Source organism: Agelaius phoeniceus, chromosome 6 (genome assembly GCF_051311805.1).
Source record: "Agelaius phoeniceus isolate bAgePho1 chromosome 6, bAgePho1.hap1, whole genome shotgun sequence".
NCBI classification, from domain to species: domain Eukaryota; kingdom Metazoa; phylum Chordata; class Aves; order Passeriformes; family Icteridae; genus Agelaius; species Agelaius phoeniceus.
In genome coordinates, this window is record NC_135270.1 from 20345287 (window position 1) to 20369114 (window position 23828).

At 39.3% G+C, this 23828-nt stretch overlaps 1 protein-coding gene across 4 annotated transcripts in view; it reads right to left on the minus strand.

Moving 5' to 3' along the window:
* The window catches only part of SLC1A2 (solute carrier family 1 member 2), an 86662-nt gene that overhangs the window by 32646 nt on the left and 30188 nt on the right, over positions 1-23828 (minus strand). For all 4 annotated transcript variants that reach the window (XR_013182741.1, XM_077179983.1, XM_054634290.2 and 1 more), the window contains exons 2-3: positions 1613-1752; positions 311-463 (exon numbers count right to left, since the gene is read on the minus strand). Coding sequence is in view for 3 of the 4 variants with exons in the window: in XM_054634290.2 (XP_054490265.1) it covers positions 311-463; positions 1613-1752 (293 nt within the window). In the remaining variant the exon portion in view is untranslated. The remainder of the gene's footprint in view (positions 1-310; positions 464-1612; positions 1753-23828) is intronic.

Genomic DNA, 23828 nt, shown 5'->3' on the forward strand with positions numbered 1-23828 from the left:
CCACACCTTCAAGAAAGCTAGGCTCATTAGTGTCAGGCCATTTTACTTGCAAGCTCCAATCCAGAAATTAGATCAAACAGCATATTAAGAAATTTCTGATTGTAGCATGTGTGCATGTGCTTGGAAATAAATTCACTGGAGCATATACATACTAAAGCCAACCAAGTTATTCAGAAATTTACTCTGAAATCCTCACTGCGACTGCAAAATGCTGACAGGATCCCACCATTATTCTTCCTCCATCACAAAAAGCAAGCCAGGTGATACCTGCAGAAAGCATCTTAAAGTATTTATGGCTAATGGATCTTACCTGTGATTAAACTGGAGATAATTAAAGGGAGGATCAGCATTTTTAGCATCCGCATAAGTATGTCTCCTGGGAAGGCTATTAGCATGATGATGTCAGGGTCAATAGGTGTTGCTAGGCGAAGAAGACCCCCACACACTGCACCCAGGATAACACCTGGAGGACAAACAAAAAAAGGAACAGGTGGGTATTGGAAGGAACTGCCTGATGTGGAATACTGCACATATCTTTGAAGAAAACTTGATTCTTAGGGCTCGTGTCTTATTCCTTTTTTTTTGATGCTCTGCATCCTTCTCCTGTGCTGATGTTCTCAAAACACAAACAAACCCCTCATTGTTTATGTGGATAAAGTGATAAAACTTAAACCTCCTGCTCAGGATTAAGGCTGTTAAAGCATAGATTAGGGGGGAAAATGCCATGTCTACTTTCATAACATGATCTTTGTGAATAGGTATTTTATGTTTACATCAAGTAAGCTTTTTTTTCCTGATCCCAAGTCCAAGTGTAATAAAACCTGATAGCAAAGCCTGTGTTGCGATTCACAGGAACTATGACTATGAAGTATCTCTTGGATACAATGAAAAAAAATACTTGTATTTAAAACTTTTTTCTTGGACAGCATCAGGTACACCTTTGAAAGGCGATTCAAGGCAAACATTTCAGCAGTATGTGGTTTTGCAGGCTGAAAATATGGAGATGAAATTTGCAGCTCAAGACCAGTTGCAGCTGTTTTTTCAAACAATAACAAGATTATGTCTACAAATTTGCTGCATATGGCTGTTGGGCTTTCAATGAAAAAGAAACAGGCAAAGAGCCAGTGAACCACAATAAAATGTCAAACTGTTCCGTATATGGAAGATGCTAAAGCCAGAGGCAATATTCAAGATGAGATCATGGAACGCTGGCTTACAGCTTCAGAGAGGAAAGACAAACCTTAAAACCAGTGAAGTGTAAACTGAGAGATAAAAGAAAATTTTGAAGAGTTTTATCTTTTTTTTTTTTTTCCCAAATCACTGAGAGAAAAAAAGAGTAGTGCATTCAGTTCTACTGGATGACACTGACCTGACTGGCCTTGGGGTATAAATCATGGTCCTTTCCAAACCAGATACCTCAGTGGTGTGGATTTGCTCTGTGCTGTGTCAGGAATACCATGCTCACCTGAACTACACAAGCAGTGCCCATAGGCATCCTATCTCCTCTCTGGCTGTTCATCTGGAACAGCTGAAGGCCACAGACAGGGGCTGTGGTGCCACAGGAACAAATGCAGATACACACAGGGTGTCCAGAGCAGCAGATGTAGCTTACCAAACACAGTAAGAGTCAGGAGCAGATTCCTGTGGAGGGACTGGCAGAACTGCACACATATGTTCCTGGATCTGTGCTCCACTGGATTTAAATGACTCTCATGCATCCGGACTTCTACTTGCTTAGGCATATTGTTGGCACTAGAATAAAAAGTGAAAATCAAGTAGAAGTTATAGCACAAGATGCCAAAAGGGAAAGTCTGGATTACTTCCATCATATATAACTGGGGAATCTGATGCATATTCCACCACCTCCCACATTTCATAAACACCGCATATTTACTGCTCCAAAGAAGTCTCTGAAATGGCAGTGGTGTGTCCTTCTAAAGGTGTAGCCATCACAGAATTTTTCGCAGTTATTTCTCAAATGGTAGAGATACAATCAGAATTAATTCACTGGACATAGCATCATAAATGTTTTAAGGACTAAACTACTGGTATGGAGCTAGAAAATTCAGTTTCCCCAAAAACCACGGCTGTTTACTTAAGTAGAAGAGACAACTGAAGAACAAAGTTTTTATTAGCAAAACGTATTTTATTTTATTAGGAAAACGTAGATTTTAATACCTTATTTAATTCCAACTGAGGATAATAGTTCTAAAAATTAGGATTAATTTGGAAAAGAAAGCATTCAATACCATTTTGCTTAATCTTTTGAAAACATTTATTTTCAACATTAACATTTTTTTAATATAATCAGAATGCTGATGTCAAGACAATACTTTTAACTTGGTTATAATGAGACTTGAACAATTGCCACTGAAAATTAGTTAAAGAATTATGCATTCATTTCCCAAGAAAACCTTTGGTTTCATTGAATTGGCAGTGCTTAGAGGAAAAAGTTTTTTCACTAGCTCTGGTTTATATTTGAGGAAGTGTGTAGTGGGTTGACGCTGGATGGATGCCAGGCACCCACAAAGCTGCTCACTCACTCCCCTCTGCAGCTGGACAAGGGACAGAAAATTTAATGAAGGGTTTGTGGGTTGAAATACAGACTGGGAGAAATCGTTCATCAAATATCATCATGGGAAAAAAAGGCTCAACTTGGGGATATGAGTTAAATTTGTTACTAACAAAGAGCAGGATAATGAGAAGTCCTTAAGAACGCCTTCTTGCCACCCTTCTCTCCTACCCCAGGGGTGCAAGGAGACAGGGCATGGGGGTGGGGGTCAGTTCATCACCAGAGGCTTCTCCCACAGCTCAAGGAGAGGAGTCCTTCCCCTGCTTCACCATGGCGTCCCTCCCACAGGAGACAGTTTCCTGTCAACTTCTCCAGTGTGGCTCCATCCCACCAGCAGCACTCCTGCCAAAGCTGCTGCAATGTGAGTCCCTCCCAGAGGCACACAGTCCTCCCAAAACTGCTGTACCATGAGTCCCTCCCAGGGGCAACTGTGCCCCTCCAAGTGTTGCAGTGTGGGTCCCTCTTACACAGGGTGCAGTCCTCCAAGGACAGGCTGCCTCAGCATGGGAACAGGGCCCCTCTCTCCATGGGACTCCGAGCCTCCTCTGGCGTGGGGCTCCTCCCTGGGCTGCAGGTGGATCTCTGCACCCCAATGGGTTCCCATGACCTGCAGGGCCTCACCATGGTCATCAACACTGGCTGCGCAGGAATCTTGGCTCCAGCGCCTGGAGCACCTCCTCCCCCTCCTTCTCCACTGACCTTGGTGTCAGCAGAGCTGTTCTTCTCACATGTTCTCACTCCACTCTTCTCTGGCCACTTATCTGTGCAATAATTTGGGTTTTTTTTTCTTTTTTCTTTAATTTGTTATCACAGAGGAATTACCACCATTCTTGCTTGTCCCAGTCTCGGCCAGCAGCACATCTGTCTTTGGAGCTGCCAGGGACTGGCTTTGGTGGACATGGTGGAAGCTTCCAGCAGCTTCTCACAGAAGCCACCCCTTCTCCTCCCCTGTTACCAAAGGCAGGCCATGCAAACCCAATAGAAAGTGATACACACATGAGTGCAGGACTGCAAAAGTCATGCCTCTAATTTTCTCAATAGCTGAGAAATTATATAAATAGCAATAGACTCCCTTTTTATATATAAAATATTAAAATGCATTAGAAAAAATATTAAAAATGCTACTATGAATCAAACATTTCCCCTAAAAGGTAAGGCTATGTAAATATGAGAAATAGGTAAAGAACAAAATTTTTATTATCAAGAAAATAATACTTTTTGAGATCTGGTCTTATGCCAGATTAGGACAAGATTTTAGAAAATCTTCCTCTATAACAGTAGACTGAGGTTTACAGACCTCAAACAGGTCTGAAAAGATGTATGAAGTTTCAGTGTTCTCAGTACTGAGCCATTCCCAATGAATCAAAACTTTTTTTTTATATTGTACTATTTCTTGTCTTTGTAAAGTTTTTCAACAGAAAGTTATTAGACTTGTAATAAGAATCCAGTCATTTTGATGCAAATATTTCTACAATTTTCCCTTTCAAACTGAAATTGCATTTCTTTCCAATACACTTGATGGTTAAAAAAAAAAACCCACTTCAAAGTGCATTAGAGAATACTCCTTCTTCTTTTTTTTTTTAAGGGGGAAAACCCCTCCAAGTGTTGTAACCTTTATTCTGCAATTTTAAAAATATTTCACAACAGTGTTCACAACTAAATGTGCTTCTGACAGTGAAGTAACAAAGAATACCAGTGCACATTCTGACAGCTCAAGTGTGAAGCTTGCCTTCTTCTCAAAGACTTATCCATGCAAGTATCAGAGATACACAAGGATTAGCCAAGGGATAATGTGCACAACTTGAGGAATTACAAGAAAGATGAGACAGTGTCTGCACTTTTCATGTACATGGGCCCCAAAGCCATGAAATCACTGGTGGAAATGTGCCAAAACCCCAAGGAACTTGGGATCCAAACCTTGCAACCAAGGATTACAACTAGTTTCACTTGCATTCCAAGGATGAATATATAACTTGTTCTGACCTATTATTCACTACAGGTTAATTATGTACTCCTCAGAAACTCTGAAATATGGACAGCTGAAACTAATTCAAAAGAAAACCTTGGAGTCTTGCTCACTAGTAAATAATTGGGTGGAACTGAAATGGATCAGTAAACAGAAGTACTTGATGATTTTACTTTGGGCTAATCTTAGTTTGGTTTCCTGGAACCTTTTCCACTTTTCAAAATTTCACACTCTTCATCTACTTCAAGATTGTAGCATGGAGTGAAATTCTGGTAAGTATGGGCTTTTTAAAGAAAAAAAACACAGTAGGAAAATATGCTAACTGTGCACCCATGTTACAAAAAGTAATGACAGGTGAATATCAGAACATGAAAAATGGTACCATAAAGGAGTTAGCACTGCTTTTCAACAATGAGATATTTATCACAGGACCAGAGAGGAAGTATTGTTCCAGGCTTTTGACTTTGTTGTGGGAGGAGAGGAAGAGAAAAAATAGTGAAATATAAACCTTCTATGAAGGATAAGAGAAGCTTCTTGTGTAGCACATGACAAAATTGGAATTTTGCAACAGAAATTTTCTATCCAATTACTAGAAGAGGAAAATCTGTTTATCTCAGAGTCACGGAAATTAATTTTTATCTTATGGACTGAGATATCTTCCTTGTGCTGGTTTTGTGCCTCTCTTTGCATCTCGTAAACGATACTTGGCTCCAGAAGAATGAAGAATTTTTGCCCCTGAAACCTGCAGTCACATGATGAGATAACTGCAAGAAGTGCCTATTGAAGTCAATGGAAGATGCACAGATGTACGTCAGGGCAGAGTCATGGGCCCTTATGAACCAGACCCCCTGGATCTGTTCTACTCCTCTGCCCTCTCCCACTGACACTGCACACTTTCTTCATACTCTGAAGGCCACAGTGCCACGTTAAAGCATTCAGGGAAGGACTTAAGCATGTATAAGGCTTTCTTCATTTTCATGCTGATGGAAAAAAATGAATGCATGACGGAGTGGAGCTTGACTACATCCCAGCTCATGGGCAGTACTGTACTCAAGTACAAAGCCAGAAGTCTACCAACAACCAGAGGCCCTCCTACACATTTGAACATCCTTAATTTAAGCTCAATGTTAATGGTACCTCTGTACATAGGTAAGTATCACAAAACAGTGAAGAATGCATTTTAGCAGCTGTGATCTCTCAAACATGCACATAGTTAAATAAATCATTGTTGCATTGTGCTGAGCTCCTATGGCAGTTCAAACAAAGGGCCCATCCTGAATGCTTATCTGAAACCCATCTGACCAAAACATCTTTTAGTCTAACTCCACTGAGGCCAGAACATAAAAACATAAATTAATTCTGCTCATTATTTTCTTATGTCATTATGACAAGCAGCCAAACAGCTAAGCTCCAAAACAGCTCCACAGAGAACTCATAAGTACAGAAACCTTCAAAGATTATAATATTTACTGCTAACTACAGATGCTTAATAACATTGACAGGATTTATGAAAAATGAACCAAATATTGGAAAATAAGCAGTCAAGTAGTCACATGAAACAGCACATACCAAGAGCTAGACATACGTTGTAGCTTTTGAATAATTTAACAGGATGTTCTGCTTAGCTCTGTCACCTACCCTTCTCCCTTTTGAGGCTTTCTCTAGAAAAGAGAGAAACTCCTTTGAGCCCAGGAGATTTTATTTTTATTCACCTTAGTAGAGTACAGAGCTGTCCCAAAATGAACAGTCTGGTTTTTTCACTGATTTCAAATGTGCTTTACCCTGAGAAGTTGATACATAAGTGCATTAATAGAACTTAGTATCAGAATTAACTTCAATTTTACTCCCTTCTAAGCAAAGAAACAACCTCTTGCCTGAATAATCCAAAAGTCAGCTACTGTCCCTCAGCTTCACAATGCGCACAAGGTACAAGAAAAAGAATCTGTCCATAAACATTTGAATTTACATTATCTAAATATTTACAGATAGTTTTGCATGTGAGATATACAGTGCCATATGAGATAATCTATTTATCTGCACTTTTTAGGCTGTAGTCTGTTTCTCTTGCTGGTTGCTACACATAATGTGCCAAAATGCAGGAAAATAACTTATTAAAGCACTAAAGTCCCTGGTATGTTTTGTTCCTATTTCCTCCTAAAGCATTTTCCTTAGGTTTTCTCTCAGTTCCCTCTGGACTAGTCTGCTCTCTGTATCTCTTCAAATTCTTATTTCTTTCTTGTATTCACACTGAAGCTTCTAGAACTAAAAGGCTGGGGGGAATGTTTGCTTTTCCTTTGCTACCAAATGTAACTCCTTTCCTCACAAAAGTTAAGGGTTAATGATCTACACAGTGCTTGAGTGACAATGCTCTTTTATTTTCAGTCAGTTACAGGGAAAGAACTCTCAATCTCCCAAATACTCCCCCATCTTGGCATAAACCTAGATTACAGACTACAGGGGAAAAAATAATCTTTCATTTAAATGAAAAATGTAGGCAAAGGCCAGTGAAAACAGATGCTGGGGACAAAGTAAATTATCAGAGACCATTTTTATTCCGTTCAAGGTATTTCAGCTCTGTCAATTAATCAAGCAGGTATTCTCAGAACAAAAGTCTGCTTTGTTTTGTAGCAATTAGTTCAATCGAGGTAGCAAGAGCTGTTCTTGAGAAAACAACCTTGGACAGACAGGCTTAAAATCAGGGTTTAAGAACTTCTCTTGAGCTACATGTTTATTGTCAGACCAAGCATTGGTCTCTTCTGAAGCAATGAGTAAACAGCAGCTACAAAAGCCCAATTGTTCCTAGAAGGACTGCTCTTCTTAAGGAAAGAAGAAAAAAAGAGGAGGCATAGAAAGTTAAATCAGCTTTTTTGACCTCAGAATAAAAAGTGAACGGACTGCAAATCTTGTCTTGCCGACTTTGTAGTACTCAGACAAGTGGTTCAATCGTGGCTGGAGCTGAAAAGCCATGGCAAAAATGGTCTGATGAAGTTTGGTGGACAGCAACCTTGGTGATTCCTCACTGGCAGAGCTCCTCCTAGCAATCAGTGGGATATCATCAGAGTAAATGAGAGCTTAATATGCTCTGAGGAATATTTACTAGCAGCTAATCTCTCTCCCTTTCCCTGGAGAGACAGTATAACATTAATTATTAAGGATAACATGCTGTGTTCGTGACAGGGAGAGGGAGTATGGATCTGCTCCACCCCATGATCAGTTTACTCCTGTCTCATATGAAGGAAAGGGCCTGCTCTGGTTGCTAGATAAAAGATGAGTGACTAGGAAAACTTATGGAACATCACCAGAACAAAAGGGATTTCACTAGCTGGGTTGAAGGAGTCCAAACTGTTTGCCACAACTCTTTTGAAATTAGGGCTCAAGCATGAGCTCACCAAGAAACTTCTAGTTTGAGTTCAAATAGTGTTCTCTGCTGCCTAAATTAATTATATCATAACAGCTGTTGAGCTTCTTTAGGGAGACAGTTTTGGATTTTATCATTCTGCTGTGCCATGCCATGTGCTATAGTTTGGGGGTTTCATTTCTTTCAAATCACACTGGAACTGGTAAAGCTAAGCATATAGTGCCAAAATATGACAGGCCATGCAGGTGAAACAGCAGAAATATTTTTATTATGGAAAACACACATTAGCTTTGGCATCACTCCTGCTATATAACGTTCAGTTGTTAAATGTTGCATTATATATCAGTAAAATAATCTGGTCAGGTCTCAGCTTCCTGACAAAAATAAAAAAGTGCAAAACCAAACACACAAAGCTCACAAACAAGAGTAACATAAGCTTCAGTCTGCAAAAGAGTCTGCAGTAACAAGGGTTTAAATGGCTTGCTGCTGCTAAGCCCTTCTATTGAATTTTAAGTGCATTGTGTAGGCTTTTTTCTTCTTATTTGTAAGACATTAATGAATTCTGAGTGGAGATTTACTATGGAGCCTGATTTGGCCTAGGGGCTGGTATTATAAGCAACACCCTCAAGTATGACTTGCCTTTTTGTAGCAGGAAAAAGAACTTTTCTCCCTGGAACAATTTACAGCCATGTTGTTTCCTCTGAGTTAGCATTTACTGCACATTCTGTGCCCACAGCATCCTTCTGGAGAAGCTGGCTGCTCATGGCTTGAATGGGTGCACTGTTTGCTGGGTTAAAAACTGACTGTGTGGCTGGCCCAGAGATGACTGGAGTTAAATCCAGCGGAGGGCCAATCACCAGTGGTGTTCCCCAAGGCTCGGTGTTGGGGCCAGTCCTGTTTAATATCTTTATCAATGATCTGGATGAGTGTTCTCTCAGTCAGTTCACAAATTACACCAGGCTGGGTGGGAGTGTTGATCTGCCCCAGGTAGGAAGGCTCTGCAGAGGGATCTGGACAGGCTGGATCAATGGGCCAAATGGCATGAGGTTCAGCAGGACAGAGTGCTGGGTCCTCCCCTTGGATCACAGCCTCAGACAGTATGACAGGCTGGGGGGAAAGTGGCTGGAAAACTGCCCAGCAGAAAATGACCAGGGATTGCTGGAGAACAGCAGCTGAACATGAGCAAGGGCAGGGCCAAGTGTGTGCCCAGGTGGTCAGGAAGGCCAATGGCATCCTGGCCTGGATCAGCAATAGTGTGGCCAAAGGACCAGGGCAGTGATTGTCCTCTGTACTCAGTACTGATTAGGCCACACTTCAGATCCAGTGTTCAGTTTCAGGCCTCTCTCTACAGGAAAGATATTGAGATGCTGGAATATGTCCAGGGAAGGGCAGTGGAGCTGGGGAAGGGTCTGGAGCACAAGTATTGTGAGGAGAGCCTGAGGGAAGTGGGATTGTTTAGCCTGCAGAAAAGGAGGCTCAGGGGTGACCTTATCACTCCCCAGAACTGCCTGGAAGGAGGCTGTAGCCAGGTGGAGATTGGTCTCTTCTCCCGGGCAACTACGGATAAAACAATTAAAATGGCCTCCCACTGCAGCAGGGGAGGTTTGGATTAAAAATTTGGAAAACTTTCCTCACCAAAAAGCATTGGAACATGCTGCCCAGGGAAGTGGCTGAGTCACCACCCCTGGAGTTAGTTAATGTAGATGTGGTACTTAGGGTCAAGGATTGGTGGAGGAGTTTGGAATGAAGATTTAACAGTTGGACTCAATTATCTTAAAGGCCTTTTCCAGCCTAAATAGTTCTGTGATGCTCCAGTTATATATTCAAGTGGCTGATCAGCAGCATCCTCACTGAACCTGAGAAGAACAGTGGTCTGTGTGACCTGACTTCTTACTCTGATTTAGTTACCAGTTTCATCTCTTTCTTCTGATTTTTTTAAAGTATTTTTCCATGAGATCATTTAAGAAAACAACTCTTCATGATCTACTAAGGATTGAGTTTGCAATCCTTAAATTTATGCTACATTAGTTTACGCTTTTAAAACCCTATTAGAATAGTCATGAGATTTCATGAGACTCATTAAATACTTCCTTTAAGAGTTTCTCCAGCTTTTAAATCTGACTTGGGAAGCTAAATTGTCCTGGAGAGAGAGAGAGTAGTCTGTACTTGATAGCAGGTGCAAAGGAAAATGAAATATAATATCACACTAATTTTTTACAAGTGTATGATCCTTTTTTCCATATCTATCCAGGTCTTTTCACAAACATGTATATCACTGTGGAAGAGAGACTTTTCTCCCCCTCAAGGTTTCTTTATGTCTGACTGACTAATGTATTGACTTATTTATTAACTAGGCTGCAGGAATACGTCTCAATAATAAGAGAGGTAAAGATGATGAACCTGCCAGGCAGGAATTCTTTTCTATTCATAATCACACATCCTGTGTATGGCCACATAGATGGCTTTCAATAATCTCTTTAGACAGACCACAATGCATGGATAATGCCTTTTCCTATGCTCAGTTTTTCTTATTGACTTGCAGCTTAGATATCGTGGAGCATTTCATAGCATGTTGTGTGGAAAAGAATATTAGTCTCTATGGGGGAGATTGTGAACTAAATTCATTTTTCATGGAACCCTGCACCATAAACCACATGAGGCCAAGAGATCACATTGAATCACATGGATTTTGTTAGAAAGAATAGAAGTGTATTTTATACAGACATGTATGTACCTCCATACCTAGAAACTCCTTGAAATTGTCAGGTAGATAGGGATAAAGCAACCAGGATAACAGCTAGGTGTTAGAAATGATGAGACATGTCTGCAGTAAGTTGCAGAAGGGGAGCTGTGTAACACCACCTGTGTACTCACTGCATGGTGGGTCTGATGGAGGGGGGCCATGGGGAGCTTTACAGGTGTCCTTCCATGTGGCAGCCGTGCCGTACCTTTGGGACCCTGCAGAGCACTGCCTTCAGGCATCTCCTACCTAATCTTGTGAAAAACTGACCTGAACACCTCAAGCAGTGTGTGTATTGGAATGTATGAGTTAACTGACTCTGATTTAAGGGTCATGAAAAAGCCTGATGGAAAAAGATTAAGCTACAGTTTGTAAGAACAAAGCTAAGGTAGTTATTCAGACCTCACACAGACAAGTGTCCATGTAGGCTTCCACAGTCCTTGGCAAGATTCAGATTTACTCTGTATTTCAGACTTTAGAGGGATATCAGTTCTATATGCAAGAAGGGACACCAGTTTGTTTCTTGTTTGGAATAAACAAGGTGCATTTCCATCTCCAGGGATTTTATTCTACACATCATTCAGAGTGTAAAGCAAGAAAGTGTGGTTTAGACCAGACAGTATAATACCTAACATAAAGATGATCATTTATGTATGTAATAATGCACATTGGAATATCTGCCAATTTGCTGATAGGACTTTATAGTGGTGTAACAACCTGGGACAGTGCATGCTTCATTACCCAAGAATTATGGACTGAGGCTGAGATGAAGAATTAAGGATGAATCATACTATTATCATCATGGCAAATTATACAATAACAGTGTGCTTTGTGCAAAAAGTTCTTTCCTTACATCCTCAGAAACTCTGAAACAAGTAAAATCATGACCTTGCATTTGCTTCTACTTGGGGTGTGACAGGCAGCACAAAGAAAAAGGCTATGAAATTACTGGGGATTAGCATAGTTTTCAAGGGCACTGGGTAAAGATTAAGCCAGTGAGAATGTGAGAAGACCAGAGATGTAGCAGCTCCTAGACATGCTGGCTAGGGACAAAAAGGAGTAGAAGAGTGGGGGGTTTTGTATAATTCAGAATAGTCCACAGAAAGAGAGACTGATCAAGGAGCTCTGATTGAGATAGACAGTAAGAATTAATTTGTCATGACAAGGGGGAAAAATGCAGTTTCTCCTATTAATTAATTTCTTTAGTAATGGCTCTTGAAATACTTTTTTTCCTGAAGTAAATTGCCACAGGTTTGTGACTGCAGGTGGCTACAACAGTGATTTTTGACCACATCACTCACACAGAACAAGTTTCTAGTGGCCATGTAACTCCCCCCTGCCACAATGGCTGAATTAGTGCATCAGAACTCTACAACTAAGCAAGTTTTAACTGAATCTGAACAGTTATTACCATTCATCTAGACATCATTAGGTATAAAAGGATTCAATCTCAATTGCTTAGTTTATTTTCTCACCAAATCTGTGTATTAACTATTTATTTTAAAAGTATGATATGTATTAATGAGAAGAAAAAATACAAAAAATTAGGAAAACTCTCTATGGCCACCTCATCATGACCATTTTTCTTTATCTACTTTGAAAATTCCCTATAGTTTTCATAGCAGTACGAAAATGCCCACCTACCCATCTAATGGCTCAGGAGTCTTAACTCATGCTGTGCTGTAAAATTCCAAGTGGTTTCAAAACAGTTCCAAAGTATTTTCCAGCTAAAAACAGTGACCACAGGTGTTACTGCTTTAACCTGCAAACAAAAGTTCCCTCTCATACCAAAAATTTGTGTTTCTTTTCCAATATGCTTTAGAAGCTACACATCCAACAAATTGCATCTCAAAATACTAAAAGCCCTTTATGTTTTCTGAGAAGTGACTGAGTAGTGCTGTGCTATGCATAGGTTTGCTATGCACATTCAATCAGAAGACTAGAAAAATCAAAATAAAAACCCCAACCATCAGAGCTACTCTCCAACAGCCAGTGGCAAAGGTCTGAGATAGCTGACCATTCATATTTCAATATTTTCCTCTAAATCCTGTAAAGTGCACAGGTAGATACAAGTTTGACAAAGCTTCAGATAATAAAAAGCGACCAAAAACACACTCAAAATGCATTTGTTTCCATGAGATGTTTGTCAATGAGCCAGCATGTAACAGTGTATCCAGCACTAATTCTGTTTGAAAACATTCCTCAGTGCTTCCTGTGGGGAAAAGCTCTCTTCCAGAAACTGTTGTGGATGGAGTCAGAAACTGCACAAAGAGCAACTACTAAGAAGCCTACAAGAAAACAGTTGAACTTCTATGCAGAAAATGTCAGAATTTGAATTAGTGCATGAAAACTCAAAGTCCCAATTTGCTCCTACGTACCCTAATGGATATTAATTCTCCTCTGAGTACAGATAATGGTCTTTCTCAGCTGTTCTCCAAAATCTGACTTACAACCATAAAGCTAGTAAATTTGATTACTGCAATCTCTGAGTGCCAGAAACCTCTACAAAAGTGCAGAAGTTTCATAGCATAACTTTATAAACAGATTGTATTTGTTCCCAGTACAATATTACCTCACAGGGTAAAAAAAAAAAAAAAAAGAAAAAGACATTTTAAACTTTTTCTCTCACCTTATGACATATTTAGCTTTAAAAACATCCCATTCAATAAACTCCTTGCCATTCTTTTCTCTTATTTCTTTTCTTTTTTAGCTTTTCTTACCTAGAATGACTGCTTCCCTTTTAATGCAACTACACTTTTGTTGTAGCCAGATATTCAGATTGCTTTCATCACAACTATTTCTCCAATAAAATTGCTTTGGCCAAACTGCTCATGCTCTTGAAAAACATCTCAACAAAAATTTCCTGGGCTGGGCCCTGAAAAAGTGAAGAAACTTAGTTTTGAAGACATACTAGCTCCCTGTAGTATGTTAAAGAGATTACAGAAATCACATGTAGCATAACAGAATCCCTTGGGATACAGCCTAAAAAGAGAGCTCTGTGTGCTCCTTGGAGCAGTATTTGTGATCATACACAGCAAGCTTTGAAGAGTGCATGCCATCTACTGGAATCAAAAGGACTTCTTACAGAGGAAGTCCTAAAAACAGCAATGACTTTCACCCAGTGTAAAGCATTTTTTCCTTTGTCTCATGTGCCTTTGTAATTAGGGTTTGGAACCTTTTTTTTATATTGTGCCTTTAAAATAAATGAAAAACAGTGGTAATCACACTTTGACCACAATCTTGTGAAAGGAGGAAAAAGTTTCCTATTCCCATGGATTAGTAATTTATTCTAGTAGCTGCATGAAATGGAATGGACATTCACATAAATAGGTTGCTTGGGTGATCTGCTTCTATTAATCTCTCTTACCAATATATCAAAGATGTCTGTTGGGAAAGAACACCCAGAAAACCCGTAGTATTAATGTGGGAAGTCATAAATACAAATTGGCTTTCAGAAAGTAGAGTATATTTATGATTACGGACCTGAAGTTGGGTGACTGGGTTCCTTTCTACATGTGACACCCTCAGGGCATGCCCCACTCCATCAAAGGATCTGCCTGTGTCCCCCAGGTCTGCTTACACTCATTTTATAGATGAAAGGAGTTGAGAGAATGTCATGAATAGCAGGAACAAGATTCTTTTTGGCATTCCAAAAGTCTCTATCTTAACAAGCATTTTCTCAAACACTTTATTTTTCTTGCTTATTTATTATTGTCTGCTGGACTGTAGCACCACTTGGAGTAGTCTCAACTGAAATACTGAGTTGAGTTTAGTGGTGCCTTCTCAGAGAGTTGTTTACCTTCAACACAGAGCAGCACAGTTACTGTGTAAGTGTTGAAGATGAGTCTTTATATCCAAAACTAGTGAGGCCCAACAGCAGGTTGCATTTCTGTGAGGTGCTGAAGTTCGTTTTCTTCACGGTACAACTACTGCTGCTGCATGTGAAAACTAGGATGGATTTTATAACCTTGGCCAAATTCAAACATGGAAACTTGAATTCTAAAATGTTCAATTTTCCAGTTATTCCATGGTGTTTTAATATGAAGAGTGAAGCAGGTAAAACTAGAGGGGTCATTTAACTGGGTTTGAAATCTCTGACACTGAGCAGCTCTAGATACCCAGGACATGACTATAAGAAAAGCAGGTAGCACAGTATTTCCCAAAGTACTGTCCTGGCATTCATTGGTCTGTAGGTTGAGGATTTCAAGTGTTATCCCATCATAAATGGTATGATTCCTTCAATACAAAGTTAGAAAAATTAAGCAGAAGGACATACCACAAGCAATTTTTCCCATTCTGCCTTGTGAGATTTATAATCCAGATTGCTTAAGGAGAGACCAAGCCTAAGATGGCTTTTCTAAGATGGAACCTCTGTAGAACACACTGTACAAGTAGAAAGCTTGCAGACTTTTAGCTTAAATTATATTCATCTACATCTCCAGTCATAAATTACAGAATGGTCTTAACCCAAACCACATGCACTATGTCTATGTTTTCCATTGTGAATTCCAAAGCATATTATGTAAACATCATGTCCAGCAAAATGGTGATGTATGGCAGGTGCTTTAGTCCAAGGAATAGAAATTTTATGCCCCATAATGAACTCCCATAAGGTAAATCCTAAGGCTTCTGCTGAGTTTTTACAGACTTTTCTACTAAAGTCACTTGAATGTTTAGATAAAGTTGGAGCTGTGGAAAATCTCACTCACTTTTGGAGGAAGTTATTGCCAAGAAATAAAGAAATCTCACATCACTAAAGATCTAAGCAATGGATGTCTCCACATTAGCTTGAAACAGGATAGTAAAACTGTGTGAAGCATGACACTGCTCAGCTGTCACTGGCTCATCCCCAGGCCAACATGAGAGGAAATGCACACAACTGGAGGCTCACTTTACAACATATCACACCCAAATAATGATCTTCTGATCTTTTAATCTAATGAAAAGAGATCCAGGATGCAGCTGAGAGTTAACTTGGCAGCTCTTGCACATGTCCTTAAAGTTAAGTACACATTTATCTGGTTGGCTGAACTGGTCCCTATGCACTGAACCACAGGAAGATACAGCCCCAGAATTTACTAGGCAACTTCTCATAAAAAAACCCCAATTTAAAATGGAGTTTTAAACTGCAAACAACTGATGCCTAAATATCAAATTGTAACTAATGGCTGTACATATCCCAGCTTATCTTTTTAATGATGACCAAATATTAAGTTTCTAAGTATTTATGGACATTGAAGCTAATACCGCTTTGAAAGGGCCTAATGGTTATTTTTACTTTATGCAGATCACCTAGAAAATTCTATTTAGTTAGGAGGCTTTAGCTTATATTTCTTTTATTTATTGCATTTGTATTTAGTTGCTTCAAAACTCTAATAGCAAAGGACACTTGAAACAATGATTCATTGCCATTGTCCTGCTGTTTGTAGCCGGCAGTGAGCTGGAGTCCCAGCTGGCCATACTGCTTCTGACTCCTGGCACTCTCACTCAAGCTCTGGCTGTCAGCACAATGACCACAGGGGTCCTCAGTGCAAGCCAGTGCATCTCTTGATCATTTACATTTACAGCTTCTTCCTCATCAGCAGATTGTACCTTCAAAAACAGCAAGGGGGAGAAGCAGCCACAGTGGACACACTAAAAATACACTGGACCAGTAATGCTGTAGTTGTGTCCATTTAATCATGGACTGAAATTATAATGCAAAGTTAAAGAAGGTGCTTTAAGGTCTGTGAAGAAATTGCTATTAAAAATCCACAGAGTACATGACCTAGCTTTGCATCCCTGCAAACAATACAGTATGTACTACTTTAGCTGTCTTTGGCTACATATTTAGTATACAGATTTAAGTGGGAAATTTTTAAATGTTTTCCACAGCAAACCTAATTGAAGAAGCATTCTCTTCAAATGCTCTTTAAAACTCTGCTGCCCTACCCACGTATCCTGCAGTTTAATTTCTGGTACTTTTCCACCAGATTAACTAACAGGTAACACCAATCAAAGCACAAAGTTTGTACTACTGAAATATTTAAAAAGCTCTGGGAATGAAAAATCTGTCACCATGCATTCTTGTGTCTTTCCTGAGGCATCACAGAGTCACTGACTTGAAGATACCTCATATTTTTTTTCAATTCTCTTTCCCTCTCTCTCACTGCCCAGCTCAAGCCTCATACACTAACCTTGCTACTTTCTAATTACTTCAAACTATAGGTTTTCACAGTTGCATTTACTGTAACACAATTAAACAGTTCAGTCTTGCAGTTCTTGAATCCCTTAACTCAGATTCTTCTGCTGCTAATGCTTCTTTAAGCTATTGGTGCAGCCCAAATATCACCCCATTGCTCAGTGAGTGGCCAGAGCAAACATCTCCTGTGCCCTTTTGGCCACTTCATCCTTCACAAGGCACCGGTCACAGAATGTTTCAGAATACACAAGTGTCCCTTAGGACATTTACACAAGCACTGTGACCATCCCCAAAAATGATGAGCAGGCTCTTTCAGCTGATGGAAACCAGAAGATTCATCAAAATCAAAGTATTTTCTCTAGAGAAAATATCAAAGTATTAACTTCTTGAAGAGGAGCCCTCAGCATTTTCTCTGACCAGTTTCTCTCCCTGTCTCATCTCCTTCATCTGTCCCCAGTCCTCTCCTCCACAGCAGCAGGTGGCCATTCCCCATTCCTTGCTGTCCCCCACCACCTGCCTGCAGAGGAGAAACTCCAGCTGTGCCATGCTGCACATCCAGGCAGGCTTCCCAGAACTCAGGTAAAAGTCACCTTCCAGAAGTGTATGCGAGTGACATTTTGAAAAATTTCAAGCCAGAACCAATGCATCACTCCTCTTACCATAATTACTATATTTATTATATTTCTTGACAGGTTCACTTGAACCTTCAAGGGGTAAAAGCGCAGTTTGTTTCAATTCCTAGCAGCAAACTCTCCCTACCAGCTGCCATAAAAATAAATTCTATTGGAACAAATAATGTCTTCAGCTTTCTTAACATGTTATGAAGTTTTACTTCTAGCAGATTTCAGAAGGGTTTTGCCTGGCAATCATGGCACCACCCACAAAGAGAAAGATCTCTTCTCCCTCTTGCTACATGGCAGAAATCTACTGGAGATGAATGGGCACACTTTTTGCTGGTAAAAAATGGTGTGTTTTCTGCAACCACTTTATGAATTGACATATAGTGTCAGAAGGCAAACTGGGCTAAAAGAAAATCCAGTTTCCTAAGAACTTCATGGAGCTCAAATTTTGTCCCAGGCTAATGTAAATTTGGGGACACCCATTAACTCCTCTATAGTTTTTGTATTCTGGGCTATAACTGACAGGTGGCAATGAAATAATTTTATAAAACATTTCCATTTATTTTAACCTTGGATTTATTCCTATTCTGCCTCCTTTTTCATTATTCTGCTTTAAACTCTTCAACAACTGAAGCTTAAAACACTTAATGGAAAAAAAAAAAAATCTTCAACTGATGCAGGAGGCCGTGATTCTTTTTAGTAATGTGAACAACACAAGGGCTCCATTTTGGAAGGAAAAGGCCTCATCTGAAATGACTCAGGTAATCTGACATTCACACTTGTAGAGTGGCAGGAGCTGGAGAGTATGGTTTATGCTAGAGGTACACTCCTTGCAGCTGTCTTGACTCCCCACAGTGGTTTGAGAGCTGGTGCAGATTTGCAGAAGGCAGCAGAGGCTTGGGCAGAGCAGCACCTTGCACCCCACTATTGCTGGGGTCTCAAGCCCAAGTTACCTACCAGGCCTTGCCTTCACAAGGCAGGCAGCTGCTGAGGACCACAATTAATGACCTCTGCATGTTTGCCTCTGGCTCTCTGTTTTAGTCATTTGATCACTTCCATGGCAAAGACTAATGCAAAACATTTTTACACACATTGCTTTTTCCCTGCATTTCAGTACTGCCTTGCTTGCTAATTTATTAGCACAAATAATGACTCACAGGTGTTTTGCAAGGGATTATTTATAACAGGAAGCATAAGTGTTAGATGAGAAAATACATTCCCCACCTATGGTTAAAAATAAACATGAAACATGAACAGTAAGGGTGAACAAATATGGTATAGGAAGGTAAGTGAAAATATACAAGAGACCAAAGTTATAAAACGAGGCCTTAACCTCTTCTATTCATGTATGAAATCCGACTTTTGAATGAAAATATAGAACCTCTGCATTTTACTGTATTTTTTCAACAAATAAAAATCTTCTTGGCATCTCCTTTTTTTAGTTACTCATCTCTAGAAACATGGAACTTGACTATCCACTCTACTAGCATTGCTTAGCACTAATATCAAAGACTAAAGAATGCCAGAACCTGTTACCCAGTTTCCTGGGTTGCTTATATGAAGAAAAAACACACTATTCTGATTGCTCTCCCTCCTCTCGCACATGACTTGGGTTAAAAACAACTTGGCTTGTTATTGCACTTGCAGAAGTGTGCTACAGATTGCCTGGTATGATGAAATGCACACCTGCACTAGCAGAAAATCTACTTTTAAAGCCATTAAATGGAAATTGGTTTGCTTTGTTAACACAGTATTTTTATATCACAGACACAATCTTATTAAACATGTTAAATTCAGTATTGTTTTTAATAAGTTTTATCTGTATGTAGCAAAAAAGAAGATGAGGGTTGGGGAAATTCACCAGAATATTACTACAGTTTTTAACAGTAAAACAACACACTTGGTGTCCATTACTCCATAAATGAGCCTTCTGTCACTCATTTCAATGTCCCTAGTAACATCAGCTTATTTTGTCTCTCTTCTCATTTCCTGCTTTATATGAAAGAAGTGTTATTGTCATTACAAGTGTATAAAATCTAATTGAAAGGGGATGTCCCTTATTCTATTCATGTGTGTGCCCATGACCATATTTCAACTCCCTTTACTCTTACCTTGGAACATAAAAGGTTTGTCCTCCATGCCTCCCAGTGAAAAGCTGTTCTGCTTAAAAGAGTCTAAGAACAAAATAATTCACAGGTTTTCTACAAAGTCACTGAACTAGCATGTTACAGTCTAGACTCACTTACTTCTACTAAAATAATAGCTCTTCAGACCATTATTCTGTAATGTCCCAGACTGTTAATAAACATCACCTAAAAGAAAGCTCACCTTCATGCTGAATCCTGAACTGTATTTTTCCTCTTTATTAATTAGCTTTTCCAAGTTAAGCAAGGTCAGCACATCTCTTTTTCTGTCTCTCACTTGCCTGTCCCTTTAATCTCCTTACGCTTATTTATTTTCTGAGCTGCTACCTCTCACACATTGACAGATTTATACAATTTTTAAGTCCTCAGCCCACTTAGGAATTGTCTTGGGTTCTTTTCTTTTTTTTCTCTTGGAAGAGGGATTTTTTTTTCTCTTGGTTGTACAGGTATGTATGGAAAGAGAAGACCTGGCTCTATGAGTAACCAAAATTAGGAGTACATAAAGCTCAGCAATATCTTTTCCCTGGTACAAAGGAATTTATCATGTGGGACATTACCATGTCTCTCAATTGCCTGTTTAATACTAATTCAGAGCTTAGTCAAAATTCAGGGCTTGAGAAAAATTCAGCAAAGGTTTGGAACACATTCCCATTTTAGATATGCTAAAATGAACGTCTGTGATTTCCTAAGGTCCACACATATTTTCATCTTTGTAAGGGACATCAACATGATTTACTCCTCCCATCACCAGGCATAATGCTTGCTTTAGCCCAGGCTATTAAGAAGTATGGGAAACCATCTGGGTACCCTGATTACAGCTACTCTGGCAAGACAGCAGCAATACCACATTATGACAGTTTGATAATCCAGCCAGGGGAGTTCTGATCTGAGTTTAGCTTGAAGTGATTGATTTCCATACAAGGGAAAGGAAGCATGCCCCAAGATCTCCGTTTGCATATTTGTTTCTCACACAGATCCTCCAGGCAGTTTAAATATCTGCTATAAAATCAGATTCACAAAATTACCTCAATTTTCTTAAACTTCCTTCATCCCTGGGCCATATTTGTATGACAAATAAATGAAACATCATAGAATTCTGGAAACCCTATGTTTTAGTTTGTGACAGCATCATTAATGCAATTTAATGCTTTTCTTTTTGAATAATAAACCCCTCAGCTGTTCAACACAAATAAAGTAATATATATGTGGTCTTCATATGCTCTTTGAATAAAATATAAGCAAGAAAAATCCCAGGAGGTCCATCAAATGCAAACATGCAATACCAAAACAAACATGTCATCACTACTTGCCAAGATACATACTCATACCACCACTCCTTGGTGTATAACCTCAGAGAGGAGTTAAACTAGCAGTAGATTTACAATTTCTACTCTGCAGATTCCTGACTAGGGGTCACATTAATTATTACAAAGGTTAAAATGTGAATCTTTATACTAAAGCAAAAAAAGAAAATTACAGCTGCTGATTTTGTTTATTCTTGCTAATACATATTTATTATAGATATATATTATGAGCATCCATATATATGGTTGCACATAAAAATCTATGAATTTTTTTCCCCTCAAAAGCAAAACCTATTAGAAAACAAAAGTAAAGTAACAGTGGAAATGTTTTAGCAGCCTTAAACACAAAAATGGTTATGTAAAAAGATAGCATTAGAAGTTGTTAAACCAGGTTAACTCAGGAAGAGACATAAAAATGAATGCTAATATATCCAAAGTATACTAATAATCATGTTTGTAATCTGAAGCAAACAAATAGAAGAACTCAAATTATATGTAATACAATAAACAATGTCCCAGGTCTGCGTATTTGAACATTTTTTCCCTAGCCAAACCTTTCATTGTTGAGAAATATTAAAGTCATACAGGTTAGAAAATATTCTTAAATGCAGAAATACATTTGCAGTTTTTCTAAGAGCTTCTGAAACTCTGCATTTGCAGAGTAAAGTGACATAGGAATTTTTTCACAGGAGCATGAGCTAGAAAGCGCCAAGTAACAGAGCTTTATTCAAGTAGTATTTGACTGTGGACAGGAAAAATTAACACTCATTTGCAAGAAAATTATTCAACACAAAACTAAAATCTGATAGTGAAACTTCCCCACCAGTTTCTTTCCCACATATCTCCTACCCAAAGGTGAAGCAAAATAAATACTCCATACGTAACTGAAGGAAATGAATGATGAAAGCACACTACTGAGTTACATAATTGCAACATGGGTCCTTCAAGTCTTTCTCCAAGTAGCAGCTGTTGTGGAAAAGAGCAAATGGGATTCAACAAATACCAAAACTTTGGCTTCACCTGGCTCACCACTGCTTGCCAGAAAGGCAACAGAATAACCCAATTTACCCATTCTATTCCATGGTCATTGCGCTGGATTATGTGTTCTTGTAGTAAATGCTGCACCCATTCTGTGTTTACTAGATTGAACCCATAGAATAGCTATGAACTTAAAACCAAACCAAAAATGCCAATAGCAATTCAGATTTTTAAATGAAATAGATGTTAAACCTCATGTAAGTCCAGCAACTTGAAATTCATAGAGAAGATTGTGCTGGATGTAAACAATCAGAGTTTAATAAAACAGTGTTCAATATTTCTAGTCATTGCTTTCTTTTGCCTGCCTCCACAGGTCCAGCAACCCAACCTACAGGCTCTTTCGAATATGACATGCTTCTGACTTCCCTTTAATGTAGAATGGGAAAAAAACTTCTAAAGAAAAATCTGGACAATAGAAACATTCACACTTCTCAACGTAGAAGTTGTGAAAGTGGTGTTGTGAAAGTGACCCTTAGCATAAAGCTTGCAGTGGAATTCGGCCAGAACACCAACTCCCCCATGTGTCTTTTGCCAGTTGCTGCTGAAGTCAGCATGGCTCCAGCCAGTGGTATAAAGAAAACATGTATGTGAAGGAAAGAGAATTCATAACCAGACATTTCTTGTTTGTTGACATTTTCAACGAGCAAATATGCAGCCTTGTCACATCAGCCTGCATGCGGTGCTATTGGGGCAGGAGAGCTTGTTCCTAAAATCCTTTGGCAGAGGAGAATGTAAGACACTGCAGTGATAAGAAAGGTCTTACAGCAGCACTGCAGCTGTATTGCCCTGGAGTCATGCAAAGTCTATTTTGCTCTGCAGCCAGTCTTCTTCCCTGTTGTCTCTCCTGGCATGGGCTGTGACACACCTGCTGTGCTAGACGAGAGAACAGTGGCATGAGGAGCAGCAGCAGCATCTCACTTGTGCCTTCTCTTCCCTTTCCACTCACCTAGAAGCAGGCAAAAAGTGACTTAAAAAAAAAATACTTTTTACTGAGGCATGATCCTGAATCTATGCCTAATGATAAGGAGACACATTCAGCTGAGGAATTTTAGCATATGAGGTGGTATTTGAAGCAGGAAAAGTAACATCTGGCTAGCAAGGGCTTCAGTATTTCTATAGATCTGAAGGAAGACTGGATGTCTGGTCTGATCCTACATTGCCTATAAGTTTTACAGTGCTTATGTATTTAATTCTTCCTGCTCCTTGCTTGGGATTTTTCCACCCTAATGTCTCTATGGTCTGAATTAACATTCATTTTTAACTGCAATCAGTCATAAAAAGGTGGTGGTGCTGTCAAATTATTTTTTTTAACAGCTGAATCTGCTGTACCTGTGCCAAGCAATCTGTAACCGAAGTGATGTTTGAAATGTGGGATAAAGACTCAAAATGAGAGATTAATAAAGAAATACAGAAGTAGGAAAGCAAACAGCACAAACAACTTGAATGAATACCACCTTTGTTCTTTGCAAATGCATGTGAATGTCCTAACTCCAGTTTCATAACTTTGCATTCTGACATAAAAGGAGTGTACACAAGGAAAAGAGAAAGAGGGAAATTTTAATGGGAGATATTAACTTCTAAAGATAAGGACAAGACCTCATAAAGACACCTTCTCTTACTTAACTTTAATGTACAAGGGGGAAAAAAACTCACCCAAAGCAAACTTCCCTGGGTACATTCAAACCTCAAATCTTTGAGGGGCACAAACCATGCACTATTGTGCAATTAAAAGTGTTGGAGAGTACACAATGTTTTCTATGATGGAGTAGATTTGGTTTAGCTTCTGTTTTAATAATGCTTCAGGAAGTGCATGTGTGACTGGCACTCAGGATAAAGGTTAGCAGACAGCAAACAACATGCCCTCACTGTGGTCACTCTCTGAGCTTAGCTGCTGGTTTTTGCAGA